Source organism: Patiria miniata, unplaced genomic scaffold (genome assembly GCF_015706575.1).
Source record: "Patiria miniata isolate m_02_andy unplaced genomic scaffold, ASM1570657v1 HiC_scaffold_3, whole genome shotgun sequence".
Lineage (NCBI taxonomy): Eukaryota > Metazoa > Echinodermata > Asteroidea > Valvatida > Asterinidae > Patiria > Patiria miniata.
The window spans coordinates 22,419,193-22,447,147 of record NW_024037069.1 but is presented as its reverse complement, the minus strand read 5'-3'; the positions used below and the strand labels follow the sequence as shown (position 1 = coordinate 22,447,147).

The 27,955-nt window shown below is 40.3% G+C and overlaps 1 protein-coding gene across 1 annotated transcript; it reads right to left on the bottom strand.

Annotated features, from left to right (window-relative positions):
- Window positions 1–2,809: 2,809 nt before the first annotated feature.
- LOC119737707 (uncharacterized phosphotransferase YvkC-like) lies at window positions 2,810–27,247 on the bottom strand. The gene is made up of 40 exons (XM_038212252.1): window positions 26,797–27,247; window positions 25,390–25,652; window positions 24,217–24,285; window positions 23,847–23,960; window positions 23,006–23,180; window positions 22,527–22,573; window positions 21,710–21,843; window positions 20,333–20,480; window positions 19,831–19,892; window positions 19,537–19,673; window positions 19,209–19,265; window positions 18,915–19,003; window positions 18,507–18,634; window positions 17,980–18,050; window positions 17,613–17,677; window positions 16,966–17,036; window positions 16,320–16,396; window positions 15,643–15,760; window positions 15,242–15,342; window positions 14,033–14,104; window positions 13,533–13,639; window positions 12,192–12,264; window positions 11,686–11,775; window positions 11,134–11,205; window positions 10,694–10,795; window positions 10,314–10,445; window positions 9,276–9,360; window positions 8,793–8,875; window positions 8,445–8,603; window positions 8,182–8,241; window positions 7,792–7,895; window positions 7,538–7,604; window positions 7,332–7,403; window positions 6,320–6,411; window positions 5,823–5,901; window positions 5,410–5,455; window positions 4,897–4,973; window positions 4,635–4,737; window positions 4,058–4,132; window positions 2,810–3,668 (listed from the first exon to the last, which is right to left on the bottom strand). Exons 1-40 carry the CDS (start codon window positions 27,064–27,066, stop codon window positions 3,607–3,609), a joined length of 4,008 nt encoding a protein of 1,335 aa, XP_038068180.1. The 5' UTR covers window positions 27,067–27,247; the 3' UTR covers window positions 2,810–3,606.
- Between the last annotated feature and the right edge of the window lie 708 nt (window positions 27,248–27,955).

Here is a 27,955-nt window from a genome sequence, read left to right as displayed (position 1 = left end):
CCAAGGTGGGTTGATCCGTCGCAAATGGAAGAGTTTTAGAAAAGGGATATTAAGTCCGAATTTCAGCCAAGGAAATTAATTCTGGTTAAAATAAGAGCATTTTGAAACTTCACTTTCAAACTCGAAAACTTTACTACACGAGAACAAAGAAATGTCTCCACAAGGATACAAATTCGAGAATGTGTGCACGAATGTGCGGCCGAACAATGGCGGCGCGTTTACTGTCAGACGGGTAAACGCGCATTGTGCTTTCACTTTGTTTACTTTGAAAAATGGATTATCAAGTGAAATTTTTCTTACAGGGGGGAGTTCCTCCAAAACAAATCTTTAAAAAAAATAACTGAACGATGAAGAGTTACCCTCAATCCCTCCAAACAGCTTTTCCACACTTTCTTGATATACACTTTCTTATTATACATTTTCGAAATTCAAGAACCCCCTATTTCGTTTTCCCTTATTTTTTTAATCCCTCCTCCTCCCAAAAATGATTGTAAGTAAATTGCCATTTCATTTTTGGCACATTGGTCATTAGAGCACACTGAATTAGGGCCTACTCCATCAATGAAATGGATAATTGTATTAATAATATGCTGAAATGACATCATATTTTTTTTTAACTGAACACTCACACGAGAAATTGTATTGAGATTCATTTAAATGATTGATATATTTATTAAAAACCCGAACATAAACCAATTTGAATCTAAAAGGTAAAAAAAACTTAATTTTTCAAAGTAATCAGTAAAAACTTCTGCCCGTCCCTAGATTGATCAGGGAATGACATCGTTCACCTCTTGTGATATTGTATGAAAGGAGATGAATCACAAACCAAAATAGTACTACACTAATTTTGTTAAAGAATAATTCAAGCTACGTACGGTCTTGTTTATAATTAAATGTTTAGCTATACTATAGATAGACGGTGTATATACACCGTCTATCTATAGTATAGCTAAACACTAGACGGTGTATATGGCTGTGCAGTAAGTTAGCATAAACCATCTCCTCGGTTTCTCTTTATAAAGAAAAAGAATACATAATTCAATGAGATTTTGCATATAAATGTTATAAAAGTTATTCGAATAAACTTTTTTAAACAAGTCAACTTTTGTTCATTGCCATTGCCGGGTCAGTCATGCACGTTTAGGCCTATGTCCTCTTCGGCTTGCACCTTGCAATTCATATGTCTTGGACCTAGCATTTATAATTTGTAGTTTGTCATTTAATGTTGTCATTTATAAATTTTGTAGCTTGTACTTACTCTTTGTATAGCGCCATGAGCGTCACCGAGTGATGGACCTGTTTGCGCTTAATAAGATGCCACTATTATTATTATTATTATTTATTAAAAAAAAAATGGTGCCGACCAGCATGACAGGCCTAGATCGCATGGAATTTGAACAGAATGTCTCGCTAGCTACCACACAGGCCTCCATCCCCTTAAACTCAGAGCGACAACATTAACGATATTATAATTTGCTTTGTCCGCATTCCCATGTTCATATTCCTCCATGCCATGTTGTATAGGCCTCGTTAACATACAACGTACTTTGCGAATAATTGTCCTATTCTTCAACGCTCCTTACTTCCCCACTCCAGCAATCTAATGCTGCGCACACCTTGACTATACACCTCATCGATTTTGATCAATTTAGATCTCTGTTTCTTTTATTCTTTCAAAACTGACAAAGAAACCGAAGAAAACCCATAGAGCTATATTAAATGCGAAATTGTGTTATTTACCCTTTTCAAAAAACACGCACGCGGACGCTGTTCGGACGCACATGTCCTATCCAGTCTGTGTATATGGAGATCAATGGTCACCCCCAACTGTGCTTTCTTAGCCGGTGAGGGGGTACTTGTGAACGGAGCGGATACCGCGTCACGAGCAATTTGTGGTGGTTTGTTGTATGGGCTCGACCGTTTCTTGAAGGGGGAAGATTGCGCAACGCGTACGGTGAGGTGAGCCTCAACCATTTTTTTTTACGGGCACGATCGCGTAACGCGTACGGCGTAGATATTATACGGGCTATGCGCTCCATACCGCCATGTTTACGGGTCTCTACCGGAGGCCAAGCAATTTGCCCGTCCAGGCACGTTTTGAACGGGCACTGTACTAGTTAGATCAACCATGGAGGAAGGAACACAATACTAATCTGTGCACGGGGTGTAAATTCCGGGGTGGGGGGATATATCCCCCTTTTGACCGGAGGGACGGGCCATTGGATAACACCCCCCCCCCCTCCCCCACCCACCCATTATAATTTTGGGGAAAATGTTGTTTTGGATGTCAGCTTCTTATACATGCCTCCAAAAGTATTACAAATTATTAGAAATAGAGAAGAAACAGAAGAAAAGTTTAAAATGCACCTTTTGATGCAAAGTTATGGGACATAAGATGTACACACAAATGAACAATGCTCCTAGTATTGTGCGGTGTCAAGCCCAGCCCAGCAGCCAGTCAGAATTTTTCAGTGGGGGGGGGGGGGGGGGGGGCGGCGCTGGGGGTGGGGGGGGCTGGAACATTTCATGGGGGCGTCATGTAGATCAATGATAATTTTTGTAGAAACTCAAAATCTCAGTGGGGGGGGGGGGGGGCGACTGGGGGGCGACTGGGGGGCGACAAGGTTTCATGGGGGGGGGGGGGGCTGTCGCCACTGCCAGCAGCCCGCCCCCCCCCCTTCATATTTCTACGGCCGGGTATTAGGAATTTTTGGTCATACCCCATCCCCCGAACTCGCCGACACAGATTTGTGCCACATGGCTTCATACTAATCATAAGATCCAATATGAACTATAAGTACATGTATCACCATTGACATTCAAACATGTATTACCATCTATATTGAAAACTTTATAAAGAGTCATAGAAAAATCAATTAAGCAATTTGTAACAAGTTCAGTATATAAGTTATAAATACAGAGCGGGACGCCAGGAACAGTGTTTAATTAAGAGTATACGCCAAAAAAGTGTTCAATTGTGGCAATTTGTCATCTTTTGGGAATAAAAAAGAATATCCTCGGAAAAGAAAATGGTTTGAAGAGAAACTCCCGTTTCCAATTAACTACAAATTGCAGTTTGGTATAGCAGTTAATTAACAATTGCAGTTTGGTATAGCGATGCAATTTATTTCTAATTTTAGACAAAAAGAATTCAGAGAGAGAAGGAAAAAATCAATTGGCCATGACATGATCTTAATTAAAGATAATAATAAATCTGATAAAAAAAATTAAAATTGAAGAAATAAAAATATCATACAAATATAGTGATTGGAATCACATCGATTAAGTTTTTCATTTCCCAGCGAGAAACTGGACGATAAAATATTGCGGTAAATTTATTTAACAAAAAGTTTCGAAGTTTGAATTATATGACATAAATTATGTAAGGTGTACATCAAGTTTCACGCGAATACAATTTGTTTTCAAGACAAAATACAATGCAGAGTGTATTATTTTATAATTGTCTTCATACACACGCAAAACCGGTTTTCTTGCATAATTCGTTAGCACAGGAGTTTAGCGGGAAGTAGGAGTTTAATGTTCAGCATGTCCGGCTTTAATCTTCACTTGCTCCTCAAAAACCAATCTCCCCCATCATGGGTCTCAATCAGTTGCTTGTATTTTATTGATTGTTCCTTTGCCTCCATCCAGAAGAACGATGTCACCTGTGGTGCGAACACACAGAGAATCAATAAACAATTCCTGCATTTGGATTAAATTATCAAGACCAGTTTTACCAAGAGAGAGATCAAAACTGTATTGTTATAGCCATACAATTTGAACACATCGGGTTAGGGTTGGGCTTATGGTAAGCTCTTACCCGGCCTAACAATAATCCAAGGTCAAGGTTTTGTGCTTTTAAGTGCGGATAAATAGTGAACTATCGGTAAAAGGAAAGCAAAACATTGTCATTCTATTATTATTTTCTGTCAGAGATGTAATTAGTTACATTCATGGATCCTGTCATCATTGTAACAGTTATAAGTAGTCGACTGAACCAATCGATTCATATTTAGTATAAAGTTGTTGATCGATAGCATTTCCCTTCACTAACCCGACTTGAAGACGACGGTAGCCCGTTGTACATTGACAACACACGGCAGGCCGTACTCACGAGCGACAACAGCACCTAATGATTGGTTACAGTACAAAGGAAAACATGGCTGACAACATTCAGCTGAAACACAGAGAAAATGCATGTTCACTATTGTTTCACAAAGGACGGGGACAAGCCGGATAAGCATGACCGATGGGCGGGAAACACAAGCGCGCCCCCCTTCGACTGCAACAAGATTATTCTACGAAATCATCTCAATCGATATACCGGCATTTCTCACCCATCACCCACGTGCCGATTTCTAACCATCCATATATATCTTTACAAATACAACTCTATTACTAGCTCTTTGAGCACACACTCTACGTTTTAAAACCCCTGTTATTCCCAAAAGCATTATGTATTATACTTCATGACGCTTCGCAAAAACTTTTCCAAAAAAAATCCATCAGTGGCTTCAACTCCCCCTCTCCAGCACAGAAAAGCAAAGTCCCGATCTCGAAACGCTACGAATTTTTGGGATCTCTGGACACCAAATTTTGCCATTTAAGCTTTGATTTTTGTTTCCACTCACCATGGGACATGATTCCACCTATCTCGGTCACAAGACCCTTGATGAGAGGAAAGTACGGGCTCCAGCCGATATCGGTGATGCGTGTGACTAAGACGTCTCCTTGCTAGGGTTAAATAAATAAAAACAAATTACACTCAATGTTACGGATTCCGAATCAGCATTTGTATAGCACTGTATGGGTTCACAAAGTAAGAGGAAGAAAAAAGGTTCAACGAATGTAAGAAATGATTCCAGGCACAGTCACAATGTCACGTGGTATCACCTGTATACTGGGAGCATCTTGAAGGCTTGTGACGACTCTAGCTGTGCTTTTCACAGTCCCAGGGCTGATTGGCAAGCCTGAATAACAAAGTGTATAGAAGACAGTTTACGTTGCATCACAAGTTAAATTTGTAACACAGTTATAACTTCTACTATTTTTGAAGCATAGAACGCTGACTGCAGATAAGACTTGAAAGAAGCCTCCATAAACATCATTCAAAATACTGTATAACTTCCGAGAATAAAACAAAGTCACACAAAACTCTCGACTCAATCTCTCCGTTCCTTCCATGACATCATTCCGTGATACTATGGACCATTATCATGTTGCGGCCATCTTGATTTTTTTCCCATTCATATCAACGTAACCAAAGCGAGGCGGGCAGGAAAAATAGTCTGGTTCCTTTTTGCACAAAAACCATTATCATTCAGTATTGTTATTGGATTCAGGGAACATGACTGAAATGGTGGCAGCATGATAAAGGTCTATTATAGTTGTTGACTACTTTGGTACCTTGTAACTGTATCTCCGCTTCGTCTGACTCTTCCTCCTCGGAAATCTACGACGGGAAAAAGTATCCACATATAAAATGATTTTCTATTTTTAGAAATATGATCGTAATTGATGAAATATTGAACTGATTTTGTAAAGACGTTGTTTTGTTTCACATCTTTCTCCAAAAATCTTACTCAAACATCTCAGGAGACTCAAGGGGGAAAGATTTAGGTGGAACAAGCAGAGTTGAGACTAAATTTGTGATTGTAACCTATCTTAAGATTAACAAAAAATATACTTCTACGAAACTGCAGATGGTTTTTACACACTGCTGATGATTATACTTGAATACAATTTTTCTTGAAAACGTTAGGCAAATTATTCGCAAATCTCCAAGCTTTAAATCAAGTCACTTTTTAACCTGCACTAACCGGTTTGGGGATTCCATTGAAGATGAGCGGGAACCTGTATGAGGCTTGTTCTGGGAGGATACGGCGCCTGCGAAGGGCCCTTCATATATAAAAAGAACATGCAAAGAATGAAAATAGCAACGAAGAACATTGAAAAACATCGTCACTTTCTTTCATAAACCGCATAGCTACCTGAAGTGACACTTCTATAATACAGTTGCTCCAATGTTGTATTCTTCTATTTCAGATGTTTCACGTCAAGTTAAAGCACATTGGAATGTCCACAAAATTCACAATCAGACGATATCATAAACTTTATTCTTTCCAAACGAAATCAACCAATTAAGCATTAGATTTGGACTCCATGATGTGAAGACCCATCGGACGTATGGCACAAAATACAACACAAAAAATGCACCTCGGGGCTAAAGGTCAACTAAGGCGTCAACGGCTATGTTAGCATTGAAAAAAAATTAACACTTTTCTTAAAACAATTTTACACTTTTTTTTGTCTTTACCTTGAAACTAGAGCAGGTGTTCTATCCTTGAGTAAATGACCAATCTCGGACGGTGTCAAGAAAAACAGCAAATCATCATCAGGAAGGCGGCCCTGCAAGGTACAAAAGTACAAAAATACACACAAATTCAACCCATACCTCTGAGAAAATGGGCCGGCATTTCTGGATTCTCTAAAACTGAGTTGTAATCATGTCAGTCACTATGTCAATCATATGGCTTCCAATCTTAAGTCAAGTCGGCTAGCTATTAAGATGGGCATCACAAAGACATCCTTCACTGTTCATCCCGTTATTTGTGAGCTGACTTGATAATTGACATGTGATTTGACATGTGATTTGACAAGTGATTTGAATACGATTGACTTCTGATTGACTCACTAAGCCTATGACGTACTGATGACGTCACACTTTGGTTTCTTGCGCGCTTTTCCATGGGTCTACGAAGCTGTCGTCCCGCTGGCTCCCATAAGAAAGCACACATGTAAACAAAGCGTGACGTCATCAGCAAAGAGGCATATTACAGCTGTCTTACGAAGCCTACTTTACAGCTATAGGCCTAAGCTTATCCTTTAACACTATGCATACCAAAAACTCGCAAATAACAATTCGTGAGGCAAATCAGTTAATATCGCTTTGCAAATTAAGTGCTCAGAAAAAAATACGCTGATAACCAATCACAAGTAAGACATATTGCATGGCACTGCCTTTCAACATGATTTCGCTAAGCATTTTTTATATGCTGAGCAGATTTCTGCATGTGTCAAGTTTCAAGTTTTGTTTTATTCCATTCAACTTCACAGTAACATTTCGACAATATTTGGAATGTTACGAGTAAAGGCCATCCAGAAAAACCCATGAGTGCTTAACTTGGCCACTGCAATATTGGTCCAGTGTTAGTCAAGCATTACTGTATCTACTCTGTTGAGTGTAATCTTTCCTGTGCACAAGTTCAGATCAACACAAAATATCCTCATCTTGTCGATTGCGAGGGGAAAACAGCAAACTGTGTTACCTCTTTGACCATGAGTCCTGCTAGTCTCCAGAACGCTTCTTTCTTGTGGTGGTTCAGTCGAATGCATAAGGACTGAAAACAAAAGCAACGAAACAATGTCAAAGGTAAACTATGTGATAAAAAGCGTGACATTTCGGACTAAATGTCTTTGTGAACTGTTCACTTTTGGAACCTTCAGTCGAGGAACCGAATATTATGGTTCGTACCTTACTGCGCTCTCTGTTTGCGACCGACTCGCGAGCCCGAGGCACGAAGAACCTGACCATCAGCAATCTGTTGAATGAAGACAGGAGAACAAAAATCATTTCTCTACAAAACATATTTTGTTCTCAACGTGTATTTGTTTTATATACCAATGTGAAAATAAATTATAACTAACGACATTAGTTTCCTAAGATAATAATTTTTCAATGTATTCTTGTATTGTTATTTTACAATATGTAATCTGATATACATTCACCTCATAATTTTAGAAAGGGGAACTGTCAGCCGGTCGACAGCCTCTTCGACACTCAGATACTTCTTTTCGGTGGATGTCGACAGGGAACCAGACTTTAAAATTGCCTTTAAAATAGAAACAAGCAAATTAAATAATTTTTCTATTTGTTCAAATTTCAGTACCTCTCAAAGACAAGTACATAACAATAATTTACTTGTTTGAAAGGAAATGGCACTAATACATATATTTGTTAATCATGTGCTTTTTAACATAAGAACGATACTTCTACTCAGCAAGATAAACAAACAGTAATTAATTTATCCCGGTAGAATGTCAAAATAATTAATGTTTCAATTACAAAATTAATGTATGAACATGACATTGATATTATTTAGGTGTATAGGGAGTAACCTGCACAACTGGTATCGTCTGAATTGGCTCCATTCCCCAAGACTTTTCACGCAGCTCAATCTGTACACATTCATGAAATGATAAGACAAAAAACGAAATCAGGATCAAACTTTAAAGATTACAATGAGCCTATTTATGGGTAAGTCGGATTAGTTTTGGCAGCTAGGCGTTTATACATGATAAAACAAGTGAAGGTCAACACAACTTCTTTGGAAACAGTCTCGAAACATTTACAGTTTAGTCTTTTTTTCTTTCTAACTGACCTCCTTGATGCATCGATGTCCGTGGACCTTCAAGAATTCAGCGAAGGCAGCGCCTGCTGAGCCACTAGACGAGGATTGGATCCAAGCTAATGCTTGTTCAGGGGCCATGTCTCGGAAGGACTCGCCCATTCCCTCTTGAACTATTGCCCGGGCCACTCTCTGCTCACGGGAGTATAATAAAATAATAAGATATACTAACAAATATAAAACCTCTTCGGTCATCATCATCATCATCATCATCATCTTCATCATCATCATCATCATCAGATAAATTGAGAATATATGAAAAAGTTAAGGAATTTGGGGGCAAATTTTCAAAAGATTAATTCTTTAGAGCAACATACTTACCTCTATGGCCAGGGGCACGTCGGCACTCACGACCCCTGGGCACGAGGAGAGCAACATGGCGGTTTCACCATCGGCATTCACATCTATGAAGGGCGGAGAAAGAAAGGATCAACCAAAACGATGGCATTTTCTACCAGACTTGATTTCCCATTTCCTTGTGTGTTCACCCATAGCTCCATGGTTCGCCACACTCAGAACCAATCTTTGGCTACGCCTGATGTTCTGTTCCTATAGCAAACTTCCACACTCTCAGTGAACGTTAGCATTGGCGCGAAATCGAACGGAAATGGTAACTTGTGAAGTCGCAGAAGCTTTCGCTTGAACTTCGCATGAAATCTCATGTGAGTCATAAGGTCAAAGGTTGGTGTGATAATTGAGTGAATTTTACCGACTCAACATGAATCTAAACCAAAATCAATCCAAATCACCTGATTGTTCACGCACGCGTATTACGGTAAGTGACTGTTTACTTAGCTGCCCTACCCTTTGATGCTCCCTTGAGGATCTCCATGATTATTCGTCGACTGACTGCAGATTTGCCGCTTTCATGAACGTGATGCATCCACGCCTGGAATCACCAACAAAACTACAATCAGTATTAAACCTTTACAACTCAACTTCGCTCATACTGTATCGCCCCGCCTGAAAAGGGCGCTGTAAAGCCCGGTTCATACTTCATGCGAAAGCGAATGCGAAGCAAATTTGACGTCATGAAACATTCGCTGCGAAATTCGCCCGAGTTTAAATGTGTTCAACTTTTACGAATTCGCATCGCGAATACTCTCCATAACGTCACAAATTCGCGTCCGCTTTCGCTTTCGCGCCGAGTATGAACCGGGCTTAACCTCTAACTTCTTAAGCCGTTCATTGGTTGTTTATCAACACGTGACCCGAGGTCAGACCTTTCACATGCGCACGACACATCCGAACAGAAAGTTCGCGCATTGACAATCATGATGGTAAGCCACCAACAATGTTGTGCGAAGCATTCGTTTCTCTCACAAAATTATGTAACATTGACTAGGGGTTACTGCCGCCTTTGGATAGGGTGACGGGTACCAGCGACCAAAACGTGCACCAATGGTCTCAAAATGCATCCCCCAAATTTCTTCGAATAGGTCAACAAAGAGAAGTGGTAGTCATCAACTAAAGCAACGGCAAAAAGACATTTGTTTCCACGTGGACGGTAAGGTCTTTGTTTTCCTTCCCTTTGTCTACTTTTTTAACACTTGAATTGTTTGTTCTCGTTCATCAAATGTTGGATAGGTTTTGGTGATTCCGCATGGTCAACTCATTTTTTAACTTAAAAAGGGGGCGGTCTTTCCGTTCCATTTTCATTTTCAAAAGACATTGAGTTGGAGCATGTTATTTTCTTTTCCTGCTTCGATGTTTGAATCCAACCAGGTAGGTTCTAGAATAAATATTGATTTATTTCCTCCTCAAGAAAAGAAAGATTTCCCCTACCCTAAGGTATAATTGAACATTTAAAACACGTATACCATGTCAAAGTTCGTCTCTTACCAGACCCATGTCAGAGTTCATATTAGCCATGATGTCATCATACTGCTCATGCGCAGTCGTCCAGTGTTTGGTCAGCGTCTGCAGAACTCTTTCAGCCAACTCTTCCTGACATTTGCGACTCACAAAGAATTTCTGTAATGTAATGTAAAAACAACGAACAAAGGTGGACAAGCAGTTTATTAGACCCAGTTACAAAATATTAATCATCTGTAATTACAATTTAATAAACATTTTCAATTGACCTTATTGGGAAGGCCCTAATACTTTAAGGTATATAACGTCAATAAAATATGCATCTTCCGCAGAGTTTGTGGTTATGATGCATTATGCAAATGCCAAACTGAAAACAGTAATTTTCCTAACTTCGATTGATGATTTACCTGGATGTATTTGAGCGTGTTGAGATGTCTCTGCCATCGAGACACTGCAGTGTGGTCTGATACAATCCTCTCCGACTCAGCAAGGTCTTTGGCATCTAAATCCTTTCCAAATCACAAAAAGGGCAAAGAAAATTGTTCATGGATTTAGGGCTGATTGGGTCGGGTTGGGTCGGGTTGGGTCGGGTTGAGTCGGGTCGGGTCGGGTCGGGTCGGGTCGGGTCGGGTCGGGTCGGGTCGGGTCGGGTTGGGTCGGGTTGGGTTGGGTTGGCCTTATTTAACTTATGCCATGCACACCTTAATTTTCGTCACCTCTGCTGAATGTTCTTTGACCGCATAGTCAGTTTTTTCGTCACCAGTCTTGGTTCCCTCTCAGTCAGTTTGCTCATCACAATTCATTTTAACTGGTGATATATACATGTATAATGATTGTAGGTACTTACCTGGCCACATATAGAAGGTCCCATCTCCTGCGTGCTAAACATGCTCGCCCGTGTTGCAAAACGAACCAAGTCCTGCAAGGAATCGACAAATCAGTAAAACCACCAACGATGTTACATCAAGGGCGGATCCGGGGGGGCCAAAGGGGGCCATGCCCCCCCCCAAAAAAAAAAAAACGAAACCAATTTTTTTTTTTTTTATGTGACATCGCAATAAAGGCAGCCAATGAGTACACCACCATCTTTTCCTCAAAAAAACATTGGTTAAAGTGGTCAGAAATTGCCTCAGATCGCACCACAGAGCATCTAGAATCCAAAAAAATTTCGGGGCCCTTAAGCGGGCCCCGAACCCCACGCCGTAATTTTTTTGACCCACTTTTTGGGAGGACCCCAAAAATTGTGTTCTGGATCCGCCCTTGTGTTACATTGATAATACTTAACAGTATAATCTAAAGAAATGTAGTCGTTTGGAGACTTAAGAAGAAGGTGCTTCATCTTGTATGAAGATTTTTGACTAAATGGACCATTCTATTTTTTCATTTATTGTTTACCTACCGTTAAGTTGAAGAATCCCTGGTTGTAGAACGAGTAGATGGTTCTAACGTTTGGTAGTATCAGAGGCCTCCCGAGTGGAATATGATCAAGCTATACGTAAGTTAAAGGAAGAAAGTAGTCGGATACATTTTACTGAGTAGCCTTTAGTTTTCTTCAGCCAATCTCAGCTTTATTTAAATTGTAGAAGTTTTTTTAAGTCTGTACAAATATCGTTCGGATTATTATAATAACAGTAATGGTTCGTCGTCTGTCAATACTAAATTTAAACCAATCGTAGTTCAGCATATCTCCTTGAATTATCCACTTCGTATCGGCACACCGTGTTTTATTCCTTTAGCATCTATAGCATGAGCAATCGTCTCAAGCTATATTTCGAGATCTCTAATCATAGCTTATAATTATCCGAGATCTCAGGTTACCAAAAAAATCCTCCTACTGCTTTAACGCAAAACTTACTGTGAAAACTACCTTCAATGGTCCTGATCCATACTTTCAGTTACACTTACCTGAAAACTGAGGTCGCACTCATAAAAGAAGTGATTTAATGTCAATGGAGTCACGCTGCCTGGACACATCTCCCTGTGTGGGTACATTGCAGCAAAGATACCAAGGTTAATGCCACAGTGATTCCAATCCCAATACGTCCAGGATTCATGACAATTCAGATTGAAGGCCTACTGATCATGCAACCGCGCGTATATGTGTTGCATATAATATTAGGAGCCCTCGCCCCGACCCACAGTAAATAGAATACACTCGATGAATACATAGGGTATCTCAAAACAAAGTCAAACAACATTTTTTTTTCTGAGGAAACTAAACCGTTGGGGTTTTTTTAGTAAAAAAAAATGGGATGATAGACTGTTTCTTTACCCTTGACAGATTTGTTGTTCTGTGTGATTTGGATCTTTTGTTTAAAAGTTACGGCAAAGCTTGCAAAGACTTTCAAAATCTGTTTGGGCTACCTTCTTCAGCTTGGTACGTACAAATGCCTTCCATTAGATACCAAGTGGCCCAATTTGGAATTCAAGTCATTTCATTTAATTAGCTGTATCTCTGGACTGGGGTGTCCAAATGAGATGGGATAAAGACCATAGACCTTCAGTCATGTTTCCTGTATCCAATAACAGCACTGAATGATAATGTTTTTGTGCAAAATGGAACCAGCCTATTTTTCGTTCAAGCCTCGCTTTGGTTACGTTGATTTGAATGGGAACAAAATGGCAGCAACATGATAATGGTGTATTGTTTAAAGTATTTACTACACCTTCAGACTCTATTGACAAGTTTTGTAAAAAGAGAGTGGTAGTATTTTTAATATTTGCGGATGGACTGATACATTTTGTAAGGTATACAGGAGGTTTGAAATGGAGTTTGAGACGGTAGAGGTAGCTCTGACCCGTTGGTCTTATACAGGTGACGTCGCGACAAATAGCGTATTCAATTAAAACGGAGAAGCGTTCCAAGGCACAAAGTACATGCCAAATGGACAAACATTTGCACACGGCATTGTGTGCTGAACCTATCTTCCACAAAATAATCTCTCTTATGAATTCAATCTCCACATCTGTTACATGAAGAGTGACGCTTAATAGTGACAAGACTGATTTTTTTTCAGGGGAGGTACGGTCAAGTGTCCGGGGAGATATGACATCATTTGGGGCATTTTGGTCGTGTAGCAGACCAAATACGTCGTCTCGAGTTTTAAGGGCAACACTGCTCGTTAAAGGGAAACCGGATGACTGGAGAAAAACAGGTGAATCCCCTCCCCACCCAAACATGACTACACCGCTAGGGTATGTCAGGAGTGATATGAATCATACCAACAAATAATATTCTATACTTACTGAATATTACCGGTTGAGACGAGGTTTCGGTCGGTGGGCAAGCCGGTATCGAACTCATGCAGCAGCTCGTATCGGGAGGGTACGTCCAGTGTCGTTATTGCCCGTGCCTGCAAGGAACGACATGACACTCATATACCAAATACTTACCATGTACTGTCAAAACTGAAAGAATTTTGGACAAATCGAGTTGCAACGATGAAAATCAAATATTTTCTATCCAAATTACACCTCGCTATAAGGATAATATTGCAGCACGGTAATACATGTATGCAACAATGCTGCCAGCTTTAATCACTTTCCAATGCATATGAAAATTTTCCCTGGGTTGATTGGGTCTTGGTGGGTATATGACCGGTGCTTCAATAAGTCCAAACATTGACAGCCAACCTCGGCACTTTTTTGTTTTGGTCAGACGTCCAAAAATGACCGACATCCTTTTTTTTTTATTAGATTCACGGCCGAGCGAAGAAATTATTGTATGTGGGCAGACATTGATTTACCTGAAGAAGGTACACGGACTCGCCGACCACTGCGTACTCGATATCCCTGGCATCGCCAAAGCTGTCGTCCAACTGGAACAAAACAATGCACATTTCTCAAAACCATCAGTTGATGCATGGGTACACATACGCATTCCCTCTCAGGCATAGCGAAACCGTATTTCATGTTTTAGATGTTATTTAAGATTGTATTTAATGTGTATTATTATTTAACCTCACCATTTCTCATTCAATTCCTAATCCTGATTCCATCTCTCTTACTCCCCCATTGTCCCCTCCTACCTCATCCCTTAACCCCGTACCTAGCCCCCATTTCCCTTATCATATTTTTAAGTTACACTATCTGGTGTTTTTACATATTACTATACTAGTCTGATTAATGTTTTTAAGTTTTTACTTTGTTGACTTTGTCTTCATAACTTTGCTTAAGATGATTATACAGGGTGAGTAAAACAAAACGAAATCCATCAAATGGCAGGACCAATTTCTGAATGAAGTTTTGCCTGTAGCACTTTCAAAATCTAGGATATGAAAGCCCAATTAATGAGCTTTCTTTTAGTAACAAAAAATGGTAAGTGTTCTTTCAGCAAAAGAAAACAATTCACATGCATCCCTATGGAAATTGTTTTCGTTTTGCTGAAAGAACAATTACTTTTTTGTGATCCGTGGACAGTTTAAACCGGTTTTTTTTTTCCAAAATTCCGTGACTTGAAAAGTACATGAGTGATTTTAATGATTCTTGTACTAAATGAAGGCTTAATGACTGGGCTTTCATATCCTTTGATTTTAAAGTGCTACAGGCAAACTTTATTCAAAAATTTGTCCTGCCTTTTCGGGTTTTTTTTACTCACCCCATATGTGTCTGTTTTATAACTATTGTAAAATGACCGTAATTCAGCCTCCTGGCTGCCATGTTCCATTAGTAATGAAATAATAGTAACCGTGAATAATTTATAATAATAATAAAAACAAATGACATCGTTCGACACATGCAGTTAAATCTAACACACTCTATCGACTACACTGTATCACTGAATGTTTCTTCAACAACAAGTATATCAAAAGAGACTGAAGGCCTAGACACGAGCGCATAATACAGATAGTTGGACTAATGTTTAACGGGAAAAAATTCACAAACCAGAGACTCAGCAAATTGCCTTTATTCTTTTCCCCTCTTTGTGTGCTTTTTGGGGAAATAATCCTACTTACCATAAGAGCAATGCGACCGAGCTTCAAACACGTGTCGTCCGATACTGCGCAACTCGCAGACTCGGACGAGGGTAGTGACGTCACTTTGGTGCCTCCTTGCTCTATATTGCATTTATTCGGAGAGAAAATAGACATGTTTGTGTTTAGTCCCCATACAAACAAGCATCGAAAAAATACGAATCATGTGTCATATAAAATACTGTAAGGCACCGACTTTAGGAGATGGCGGTGTGCGACACACACAAAGACAGACGTGCAAAGCGTTTGGAATCTACAGGAAAAGTGTTGTTTCCATTTAAGATGGCCTTAGAATTCATTTAAATTCTGGAATCAAGAAGATACGAGTGTATTTGAAAAGGTCCCCTGTCATGTCTTTATCGGTTAACGTTATTTTTAATTACCTGCTATAAATATGGCTTCTTCTTTCCGACCGATCTTCTTCTCACTTATCGTCAAGCCTTTCTTGCTGTCTACCTCCAGTGTGATGGTATCGGCTTCGCTTACACCTGCCACCACGGACTGCAACCATGTAAAATTCTCGTCAGAAACTATTCTATATAATCATGGATTTCGTGCACAAATACCCCCTCAGCGATAAAAATAAGAGGGACTGAAGGGTGACGTTATTGCTTTATAATATAATAATAATGATATAATACCGGAGTCTTATAGCGCTCGTATCTACCGACAATTAGGCACTCAGGGCGCTGGAAATTATGCTTTGGTGTATAGACCGTGCCCCACTCCGCATCCGGGCGGATCTGATCATCTGAGGAGGCGGGACCGAAGCCATGGCCCCAATACAAGTGTCATTTTGATTCCAAGAAGAGGAATGAACACGACTGTTTTTTATATCGGTGCTTCTCATGAAATATTAATAAAAAGAAAGAAAAGGTTGAAAGCGGGTACATTATAGCGTCAAATGACCTTCCGAATTTCCAACGGCTGGCCGGCAACACAGCAGCCATCTACTGTTCTACTGTTTCTCGGGCTCAACGAAGTCCATATCAGGGGGTACTGAATAATGAGGTTACAAGAGGGTATAGGATAGCTGAAAGCAATATATGATGCAACGTACCTCACCGAGTCCAAAGTTGGCGTTGATCACAATTTGTGCTGGGTTGCCAGTGATTGGATCGCGGCTGAATATCACACCTAGAAGAGGGTCAAAAATAATGGTTCCATTGTAATGACAGGCCCACTTGATTTTAAAGTTGGTATACGTGCCTTTCCAAAATTTCGATTTTCTTTTCCGAACGACATTTAAAGGAATATAATGTCTTGTAACAAATAAATTTGCTTGTTTGTTTTGCTGGCCTTTATACAGTTTTAAAAAGTGGTTTTAAATTGCGCACTGTAGTTCATAGAAATTGCGCACACTTTTCAAAACGAATTAGGAGCGTCCCGCTCTTAATTCAAAAGTTGAAATGAATTAATTGACTTGTCGTGGGCCGATTTTTTCGTGCGATGTCTTATTGGAAAGCTCATACCTAATTTAATGCTAAAAAATTATCAATTCAATTTGAAAATCTATTGTTCAAGGTGCCACACAGAAAACACGTGTTCCCCCAATTTTAAGGATTGACGTGCTTTCCAACACAATCCTAAAAAAAATTTAAAAAAAATCATAGACTGCCGTACTCTATGTGGGAATAAATTTCATTCATTTTTTATTATCGATATATGAATTACGTTAAAAAAAAATTAAGAATTTAATTTCAAACCTGCACTTTTGGCGAGAACTATTTCCTGAACAACCACCGCCATGGTGGATTCCACAGGCTGGCCGTACTGTCTGGAACGTGGGAAAAATACAAATGTTGCAATTGATGGTGGTTAAAGTAAAAGAAGATCCCGATGTAGACCACAGATTTCCAACGGAGAGGGAGGTTAGTTTACTGGAAGAGGAGTGGTCCCTTCGGAGGGTCTTACCTCATCATTTTTGCTGTTTTCATCTCTTCAAAAAGGATGCGATTACAACTCGCAAATTAAGATGCTACTACTTAATACCTTTCAATGTTCCTCTTCTTCTACGGCAGTCCTCAGGCGCGTGGCCAGGGTTTTGTATCCCGTTGCTAAATAGAATTTTCATGCCGTTAATATTTCGCCGTCCTGATTTTGCTTCTTTCCGTGTCCCGATTTTGCTTTTAAAAGTCTCTAGCCCGTTGCGCTCTGCCACTCTGCACCCCTCCCCCAATATACTAGGCCCCTGGGTTCGTACACGTATATCAATGTGCTTCTCTGTATAATACCCGGTGCATGTTTGTGTTCTTTCTGGCCCCTCATCCTTGCAATTTTCCCCTATTTTAGCCTAACAAATTATAGTTGGTTGATTTTTGATTAAGGAATTCGTTAAATGTTTTGTATTCACCTTCGATACTGGACAGCTTGGAAGGAAAACTGCGACGCCCAACACTCTTGCACAGCCTTGAAAATCTGGAATTCCAAGACCCGAAGACATTTTTTTAAGATCATGAAGAAGAATTAATCGGGGACAAAAAAACACGGTCGGGTGCAGCACGACGCGACTTGACGAATACCATAGTTTGGCCGCACCGATGTGACAGTCATCTTATGATGCGACTGAGAAGTATAAGAATTTGGATAATTTTCTGCAGGATTCGAACGTTTTCTCTTAAATGATTGTCGTAAGTCCTGGATTGCGATTGTTTTTAAGTAGTTTTAAACTTTGTGTTTTTTCCATTGTTTATATGTCAACCTGAGCTTTTTTTTCTCACCTTTTCCATTGTGTTCATGCCGAGGTATGTTTCCATCTGTCCCGCTGCTGACATCTGTGGCGTGTCCTCACCTAAAACAGAGAAGAACATTTTGTGATAGCCCTACGGAATTCATTCGTGATTTTTTCCCCTTTACCCTAACCTGGATACACCTTATACCTTATATTCTGAAGGCTGAATCGGTGTAGGGCAAAACCTAATATTGATAAGCCGAATACAATTAGCATATTTTTTGGCATTAATAAAATGACAACATTTTTATATTTTAAAAATAAAAGATCCTGTGACTACGAAATACCGTCACAAACTTATAGAATTAGATCATTCTTATATTCTATCAAAATTCACGTTTGTTTTTCGTTCCATTAAATGGTAGAGGGAAGACACAATCTATATAAGAGAAGACCAAACAATATTACTTCGACAATTCGGCAGAACAACTTAACCAGGCAGGTTGTTTTGAGAGAACTTTACAGTATTCGTTCTCATGTGGTATAGTGCTTATGTATGCCATACAGTGTACGTACCGACCGCAGAGGAGCGCACGGCATACGATTGGCCCTCTTGAGGACTTCCAAAAAGCTCCTGAAATTGGCGGGAAATAGCCGTCTTCATGTCGTCTGCAAGCTCAGCTTTGCTGAACACTGCCACAGTGCTGACAAATTCAGTACAATAAATTACTTGTTTAAGCACTAGTACGATCTTGTAATGTTTCAGTTTTTCAAAAGGAATCGTTTTCTGATAAACTAAAATGTGATCGAATGGAATAAATTCAGGGAATTTTGTTTGAAAGAATGTGAAAGGTTGAATATAACAAATACAAACATGATGTTCATTATTCAAATTTTCACATTAAATGCGCTTATTATGAATGCTCCGATTCGGAAACTTCTATATCAAAGTCTTGTTTAATAACTGTCGTCACAGATGGTTACCTGTCACATGACGTCTTCAGATCGCCATCTTGTATCCCACAAGACACCTCGCTAAGTGTCTTGACAGCAGCTTGCAATTCCTCATTCATCTAAAAGAGGAGAACATTTCTTTAATAAAATGAACAAAACGAAATGCCAACATATATTTCGATTGTATTTCAATCTAAAACCACACGCTGAAAGCACTAAGATGTACAATTTCTTAACAGATTTGTCAATAAATGCTGTGGTTTAATTTCTACATAGCATTTGTTTTAAATCTAAATTTAAATCTAAATTATTCAATTAGCTTACCTGGAGATGTCGATCGAATGCAGTCGTTGTTATACAAAATCCGTTGGGAACCTCAAACTGTTCGTAAAAATAAATCATAAAAACGTATCTCCAATAAAATGATATTTGATTCAGGCATAACTTCACAATAAATTTGCAATATCATGACTACAAAAATATATACATTATTCATGTTCGAGTCAAACCACGATACATGTAGAAAAATACTTTTCAACTAGGAGAAACAAATACAAGTGCTTTCAACTTTCCTAACATGTGCCAAAATTGATTCATTCGCAAACTTCAAAAATATGTTTCGACCTTTTAATAGAATAAAATGCTTTCCCACCTCGACCTCTCTGTGTTTCTTGAGTTCAATCAACATGGCCAGTTGTGATCCCTTGCCTCCAGTTAACGAGGAAACACGACAAGAGGGCGCCACCAACGGCAGAACCCAGGCAGCCAGATCAGCTTCAGAAAGGTTCTCTAAATGAAATAAAATCAGACGATGCGATCAAAAAAGAAATCACGAAACTAAATCATAAAACACAATAAAACAAATTGCACATGATAAATAATCGATGGTGTCCTTTTTTTCCGAGACAAAATGCTAAGAAAAGCTTCAAATTTCGCTTATACCAACCTGGTTCTTTGTAGATTTTGAACGTGTTTTGGTCCGACACGGCGTAGCAGTGTTCGTCCGACCTGTCAATGAAATAGGTGACTTGACATCGTTTAATCTTCGCTCAAGTTTTCAATTTGGAACAAAATAAACGTTTTGGGTTTATCAAAACGAAACACAATCATCTCTGTAATTCGGAGCGACAGGTGCCCTCGTTTGAAAACGCGGCAAAGAATTCCCAGGTGAAAAAGAAAAGAGACGTCGTGTATATTGTTTGAAACAATTTACCCAATTGAGTACCTTTTTAAAGAAATGAGGACCCCCTCCCCCTCCGTCCCCTGCACTTGATATTGGACTCTCGTTACAATACTGATCATCGTCGAGTTTATGTAAGTCTTGTGTGTTACATTTTCTGTAGAGATGATTTTCCGGGGGGGGGGGTGTCTTTCCAACACTTCTTCATACCCTCTCCTGCTGCATACCAAGCCCGCGATAACCTCGTTAGGTCCCCTATTATGAGTACCTGATCATCGTCTGGCAGACTCCCCGCCCATGTACGCCGTTAGCCCGGTAGCTGGTCAGAGCCTCACATACACGGACTCTCTTCTCTCTGTCCACTTCGAGGTGAATTCTCTCCCCTACCTCGGCTTGTATCTCAACAGTAAAGTTGTCTTTAAAAGAATGCATAAACGAAATAAAGGGTTGGGTTAAATACGTCACCTGCGTCTTTTATTGAGAGAAGACATCAAACTTGAAACACATCAAATTCTACCATTGACGAAACTGGGTAGGGGGTATCCCTCCCCTCCCTTCAAGGGCGGATCCAGGGGGGGCCAAAGGGGGCCATGGCCCCCCCCCAAAAAAACGAAACCAATTATTTATTTTTTTTATGTGACATCGCAATAAAGGCAGGCAATGAGTACACCACCATCTTTTCCTCAAAAAAAATTGGTTAAAGTGGTCAGAAATTGCCTCAGATCGCACCACAGAGCATCTAGAATCCAAAAAATTTTCGGGGCCCTCACGGGCCCCGAACCCCACGCCGTAATTTTTGAGACCCACTTTTTTGAGGGGGACCAAATTTTTTTTTGGCCCCCCCCCCCCAAAATTGAGTTCTGGATCCGCCCTTGCCTCCCTTAGAATTTGGTGAAATGCAAAAATTAGTCCCCTATTGTTAAAAACTCATAAAGTTCCCCTTCCAGTAAATGAGGTCCCTATAAGTGTCCCCTCCATAGGGACCTACACTCTTCTGCACTTTCAAAATAACTATGGAAACATAAGAATATTAACATAAACTTAATTTAAACGTCCACTGAAGTTTGGATAGCTGAGTACATGAGGAAAAGAAAAGAATGATTATGATTTTTTTCTGACAGTTTTGGTCTAGTATTTGGTCTGACAGTTTTGGTCTAGTATCATTACTGGTCTTTGCAACATCATTTAGTATCTTTTGGTGAAATATTATTCACGAGATTCCTTTTCTCTTTGGCATTATGACCCTTTGACCCCATTTCCCGCCATCCATAAATAGTATCATTACATGCATGCTCTGCTACAAACAATAACGTCTCTTGTTTGTAGACTGATTATATGAAGGACCTAACGGTATTTAAAAACAAAATCGATCATTAATTGAACTTGACACACAACGGCACGATTCTATATACTAAATGCGCCTAAACGTTTGAAGCCAAAAGTAAAAACAGAATTACCATTTTTCCATTTGAGTTTATATGTTTAATTTCATGTTTTATTTTTACCAAAACCTTATGAAGAAACATAATGCTATTATTTAAGAGACGAATATTTTCATTTTAAAAATATTTTATAAAATACACTAATAAATAATTTATACGTGACAGAATGTTGAGCACAGATTTTTAAAAAAAATACAACTTACTCTCGAACTGCACGCTAAACGAGAACATCTTAGGTGGTTGGTTATTATTTTGCAAATGTTTTCGTACGGGCAGATCCACGGACACTGCAGGAAATATTGCCCCGTTGGGCTTGGTCATATAGCCCGAGAAAGTACTGTGAGAAAATGGTCAAGAGATATAATTAATTTTGGTGCCACATATTTTTTTCTAAATGAAATATATTTCTTTGTTTTGGGGTTCCGGTTTTTTTGTTACTCGCCCTGTATATCCATTCGAACTCAGCCCACTTAGGCCAAAAAAGTCTCCGGTTTCTGGTATGCACGCGCGTCGCCGTATAGTAGCCATGCGTGTTGACAAAATGAAAAAAGTTTTTGTTTTCAAAGATGATGTCTCACCGCCAAACTCACTGGTTTGACTGGAATCCTGCTGCTGCACAATTTTAACGTGTTTTTAAATGGGGTTACGATCGAGAATAAGCTTTATGTGGCCTCTCTGGACACTCATATATTTGCACTTAGTTTAGTCGGGCACCATTTGCAGTCATCAGCCGACATTTGAAGAAGAAAAAAACCGAAAAGGGAGACTTTTTTTCTTGGCCTAATACCTGTAGTAGTGATAACTGTTTATGACGTTTCGACAAAGTCAGTTTCAAGTCAGGTTTATTTACTGTAAAAAAAAAGGTCTTCAAAAGAATTCAGATAATATGTTGTGGGTTACATCTAGAAATCGATAGGGCGTGCATAGGCCTATATAACGATGACCCTAACCCCAAATAAAGTATATATTGCTAAATTTAAGGCAAGTATATTTTCCACATAAAATGAAGGAACTGCTAACCTCGAATCCTGTTCGCAGTACGCACCGACATGCAAGCAAGTCCCATCCTGTCCATGGCCAAACATTAAAAAAGAAGGAATTATATTTAGTTGCAAACTGAACGATCGGGTACAAACTATATCTTGCGAATGTTCCAGAGGGCGTGGTGTGTAGTCTGTGTCATGTGCTGTAATGCAAAGCCATTTGATGGACACGAAAACTCTTGCTTTTTGAAAACAGGTTATACGCCTTTACCGTCAACGTGCAAAGCAGTCATTTCTACAGTGAACAAATTAACCGTACACGTTCTAAAATAAAAAAAAATGTCACCATCTGCATGCTTTAATATATGTTCGGGTTAGCATGAGAAACACACTTGCCAGAAAAAGGTTGTAAACTTTTTAGCTTCCATACCTTTTCGTCGGAAAATTCTGTCCACATGCATTAAAGATCTTGCTCTGTCCATGACTTTGTGCCGTGTAGTTGATGCTTGGACTTACCTCTAACACCATGTAGTTGATGATGTGGCTTTCCGCCCTTTCCCACTGTCCCCGCATCCCGGATGAATGCGATTTCACACCACGCATGACTATTGTCTTCTCCTCCTGACCCTTGACCTGTACCACGCCATGGATCATACCAAACTGCTCATAATGATGACTCTGCCTGTTAGCCCTGTTCACAAAATAAACATAATCCGGCAAAAAAAATAATCCAAAGTTCAGTTGGTTAATTGAAAATGATGATGACATCAGGTACACACAATTTATACTAAATGTAAATGCTTAACTTGAATCAGTGATTCGATCGGTGCTAAGAATGATCCTCCTGACGTGATTCTTTACCCTAAAAAGTCCAGGTGTAGCGTGAATATCCGACTCCATGAAATGAACTCGTTGGTAGTATTGCGCATGCGTAAGTATCATAATTAGGAAAGTGACTGGTCACGTGCGAGGGATTAACCAATATAATAGGGAGAAGGAGTCGGATTTTCATATGACACCGACTCAGATACGGTCTCGGAATCCGTGTCAGATTTTACCCGACACCCACTTTGGGGTCAAATTGACAACTTTTCGTCTAAAAAGGACACTTTCCTTGGTCAAAATGACTTAATATTATTTTTTGTGTCAAATATACACTGCACCGGGCCAATCGCCCGGAAAAAGGCCTCGGAAAGGTGTCGTTTTGACCCGCCAAAGTGTCAGGTCAACATCTGACCCGGATTTGGGTCGAATGACCCGCAAGACTTTTAAGATGCAAGTGTTGACTCTAATGCGCCATGTAGAAAATATTTTCGTTCTAATTTCACACTCTGGTGTTTCTGATCCAGATACTTACTCATCGAGATTGTCCAGTACCTCCCCGTTCCTCATTCTTTTAGCAAGATTCTCAGCGGCCAAGCGGGGGTTGACGTCGGTCGTGAAGTCAAAGTAGGACGTGAAGGCACTCCAACTGCCAAGGAAATATGATGAATCGGGCAAAAGTATAAGAGGTTTATTCCCCCCAAAAGAGGGCACAACTGTGATGAATGATACGTCCCGCTCGTCCACAGCAACCCCCCCCCCCCCTTGGCCTTCAAAATGTAATAATATTTTTACAGAAAACGAATACGTCTCAATCGATAAAAATGACTTCTGATAAGAAACAAATTCGAATATTAACGAATATGTATACATTACGGGAAGCATATCTGCCAAGAAATACTCACAGAAGCGTACACCGCACATGTACCAGTGGCCGGTCGTCAAGTTCACCATCTGATCTCCTAATTCCGACACTGAGAATTAAAAAAAAACATCTCAAATGCTTAAAAAAATAGTCCTACAAACCCTGACTGATTTACAATTCATCAATGCATTAGAGGAAGTTATTATTTTCAAAGGATATTGAGCTGCAGTATAGTGTGCGTTGATAATTATGATTGGCATACTGTAAATGCGCACCATAACTTGCCAAGACATAATAAGGGTTCGACTTTAGCGGCAGCCCGCTAGCAAAATGCTAGTCAAAACAATTTTGTATTGAAATAAAGTTCATTTTTACTGTGAATCAAATGCCAAGGATCTATATGTCAGTTATATAAACCAAAATTGAGTGGCTTTAAAATGTGAAATGGGAAGAATATTATCGCCCGGTAAAATCTAGACTTTTCCATTTGCACTCTATAAAAGTCAAGATTTCACCTTGCGATGATATTCTTGCCATTGCATTCCATGTACTCTGAGTCACTCAATATTTGTATAATATCCCTGCTGTACAAAGTGCAGACGACCTTGATTTTTGGACCCGATGGCGACCGAGTAAACTTTATAATGTTCGTTGGCCCTCCAGTCAGTTCACAGTTATCGGAGAGTGCAATCAAGTGTCAAGCGTCCTATAGCATGGCACGGCAAAGTCGATGTGAAATCTGAATGAATCAAGATTCAACACAGCTTTTATCGCATACAGTCACGTGGCACACAACGTGTACAATGTCTGGCATTAGTATGCTTTTGTCACATCATGCATGATCACATAGTGCATGGGCAGAAGTCAACTTGCTCGGAAAATCTCAGGAAGCCGAAAAAAAAGATGTCGACGGACTTGCTCAACAGTGGTGTAACCGATCGAGGTCCAATTTGCAGGGGACTTATATTAGGTTCCAATTTTCTTTTCCACTCCACAGTGGAGTGGGTTTTTAACAACAGGTTATTTTTTCTTCCCAATTTCTGAGCGGGGGGGGGGGGCAAAACGGGGCAGCTTGACACCTCCCCCCCCCCGTGCTCTGTCTGTACTCCGCCCTCAACCCTTTTAAAAATGAAAATGGGGCCCCTTCTTCCTGAAAGTTTGACCCCAATTACGCATACGTCACTGATAACCAGAGAAAATTCAAAATAATTACCGGCACAGCCCATTATAACTGATCCTCCAAGTCCTCAGTGGTTCCAGCACCGTACACTTGAGTCCCTCCCCGGTAAACTCATCCCCGTTGACACGGCCCTCCATCAGACAGGCCGGGTGTCTGGGTAGGACCAGGTCCCCTACCTCAGGGACACGGAGGAGGAAGCATACCTCCCGTCGGTCATCGGACCGGAGAGTCACACGGACTACGAGGCAGTGATTGCCGGTCGCATCTGAACCGTTGATGTACAGCGATGTGTAATCCTGAAAAGGAATTTTTTCGCAACCCTAAAAATGTTGATTTCGACAGCGAGACTTCACTACCAAGATTGTGCAATGCATGTTTTCGAACTGTATCCCGGTATAACATGGGCGTCGGCAGGATGGGGCAAGGCCCCCCCCCCCCTCCCCCCGGAAAGCAACCCAAAAAAGCAGGAAGGAAAAAGAAAGAGGTGTGAAGTCATATTTGCTATTAATTTAATACACATTTAACAAAATGGGCGTCTGCAGGGGTGTCAATGGGGGTGGGTTGGATAAAAGTCCGCCGCCTACAATCGAAAAATGAGAATAGATAAATTGAGAATAAAGTACAAGGATTTGGGGAAATAATTATATACTTTGCCCCCCTCCCCTAGAAAAAAAAGCCTGGCGACGCCCGTGCCGGTATTTTATATTTTAAAATGTTCAGTATGGTATGCCTACCATTTTTTTTCATAGATGGGTGGAGATTTCTTTAGGGCCAGAAGTAAACGATATTTATCTCTTCGAATAAAATCTGAACCACTATCTGAATAAAACCCATTTCTGCTCCTACCTGTATAGGACGAACGTATTATGCCCTGCTTGTCACTCAAGGTTTCAGTTTGATCACACTTTCAAACAGTTACTTTAAAAACTCTCTTTTCTCTCAATTACGGATAAGGGGACAGAGGTCACAAATGCCTAGCCAGGGGGCGTGTCCCTCTCCACCTCTTAGTTAGGCCTCTGCTTTGGTCGTCAAGTGTTTCAATCTAAGGCCAAAAAAAAAATAAGTCGGTCTCTGGTCAGCGCGCGCGTCGATTTTAAGCATGCGCGTCGATCTTTTTTTTTCCAAAATGTTCCGCGGTAGCTCCACCAGCGCCCTCTATTTCCGCACCTCCTCAATTTTTTTTACCAAAGAGCACCAAGGAATGGGAAATTGCACCAAGGCAAATGATCGAAAGAACCAAGGCAAATTATGGAGGCCACCAATGTACATGAGGACACCAAAAAAGCAAAATTGTACCCACCTTGTACCCACCAAGCTGAAGAAAAAAAAAATAGGAAAAAAAAAAAAAAAGCCGCGTGGCCGCGTCAATTCCGGAACTTTGGTCTGACCAGAGACCGAATATTTTTTTTTTTGGCCTAATCACCGCGTAGCCTGACTTACCCGTGGCTGACGGCCTACCGTCGTGCCGCCGTACTCCAGCCGGCTTATCTCTCTTGCCTTGGCCACCATCCTATCGTGACTCGTCACTCGCCGGTGCAGGTGCAGGTACCTCCGTCTGGACCAAAACAGAACCCAGCGGAGCCAGAGATATTTGACGGGGAACCAAAGACTCCTCGGTGGTTCCCCAGGGGAGGGGCGAGGGGAGGCATACCTAGCGAGGATATATACGAGTAGGGGGAGCAACGAAACAAAGAGTGAGAACAGGTCCATGTTGGAAAAACACTAAATAAGTTACGTGGTGCCAATTCCAGCTTGCATCGGTACGGTCCTCGGCGGGGTAGATAAGCACGAGACCTTTGTCAACTTCGATCACCACAATCAAGTATTTGCTGACAAACATGCATGACACAGCGTTGCAGCTCGCGTAATTTTTATTCCTAAGAGGGTTAGGGGCAATGTCATGAATAATTCATGTTTATCCATGAGAACGGACAATGACATCAACAGCATTGTTGTTAGTTACTCAACTAGTTACAATACATTAAAGCATTTTAAAGAACGGTTGTCGTCGAGCTACCACACAGTAGCCTAGTGGATAGCGAGATGAGCTATGGATACAAAGATCCCTGGTTCGAATCCACGTCGTCGCTGCTCATTTTCATCAGCTATTTTTCTTCTCCAAATCTATCACTGAGATAATTTTAAATTAAGGGGAAAATAGAACGAGAACCTTAGTCTTGCAATGATTCAAAGGAAAAACTTAATTATTCATGACATTGCCCCTAACCCTCCTAGGAATAAAAATTACGCTTGCAGCTCAAGTACTTCGTGTACATAGTCGAAGCAAATTTCTAAACTGAAGGTACGAGTTGACCAAGGTACGAGATGTCCAAGGTGCGAGTTGTCCGAGGTACGAGTTGTCCAATGTACGAGTTGCCCAAGGTACGAGTTGACTCGAAAGCTTGTTCGCTTCCGTCGAAGCATTGTCCCAGTTTAGTCATTTCAACTAGAAAATGTGCTCACTGCATGGAAAAATAAAATCGACCATACAAATGTATGGTAAATATGACGGACGAGACAATGTGTGGAACGATCACTATTGGAGACAACCCCGGGTCACGTCACACTTCAAAGGCGTATTGTCACCCGTACCTGGCGG

What these genes read in the sequence shown, in the direction of transcription:
- LOC119737707 (XM_038212252.1), bottom strand. Translation starts at nt 27,066, where the DNA reads ATGGACCTGTTCTCACTCTTTGTTTCGTTGCTCCCCCTACTCGTATAT. An exon ending in GTCTGCCAGACGATGATCAG is followed by an intron (nt 19,893 to 20,332) that starts GTACTCATAATA and finishes TTTCATTGACAG; the next exon opens with GTCGGACGAACACTGCTACG. An exon ending in AGAAACACAGAGAGGTCGAG is followed by an intron (nt 19,266 to 19,536) that starts GTGGGAAAGCAT and finishes TTTTACGAACAG; the next exon opens with TTTGAGGTTCCCAACGGATT.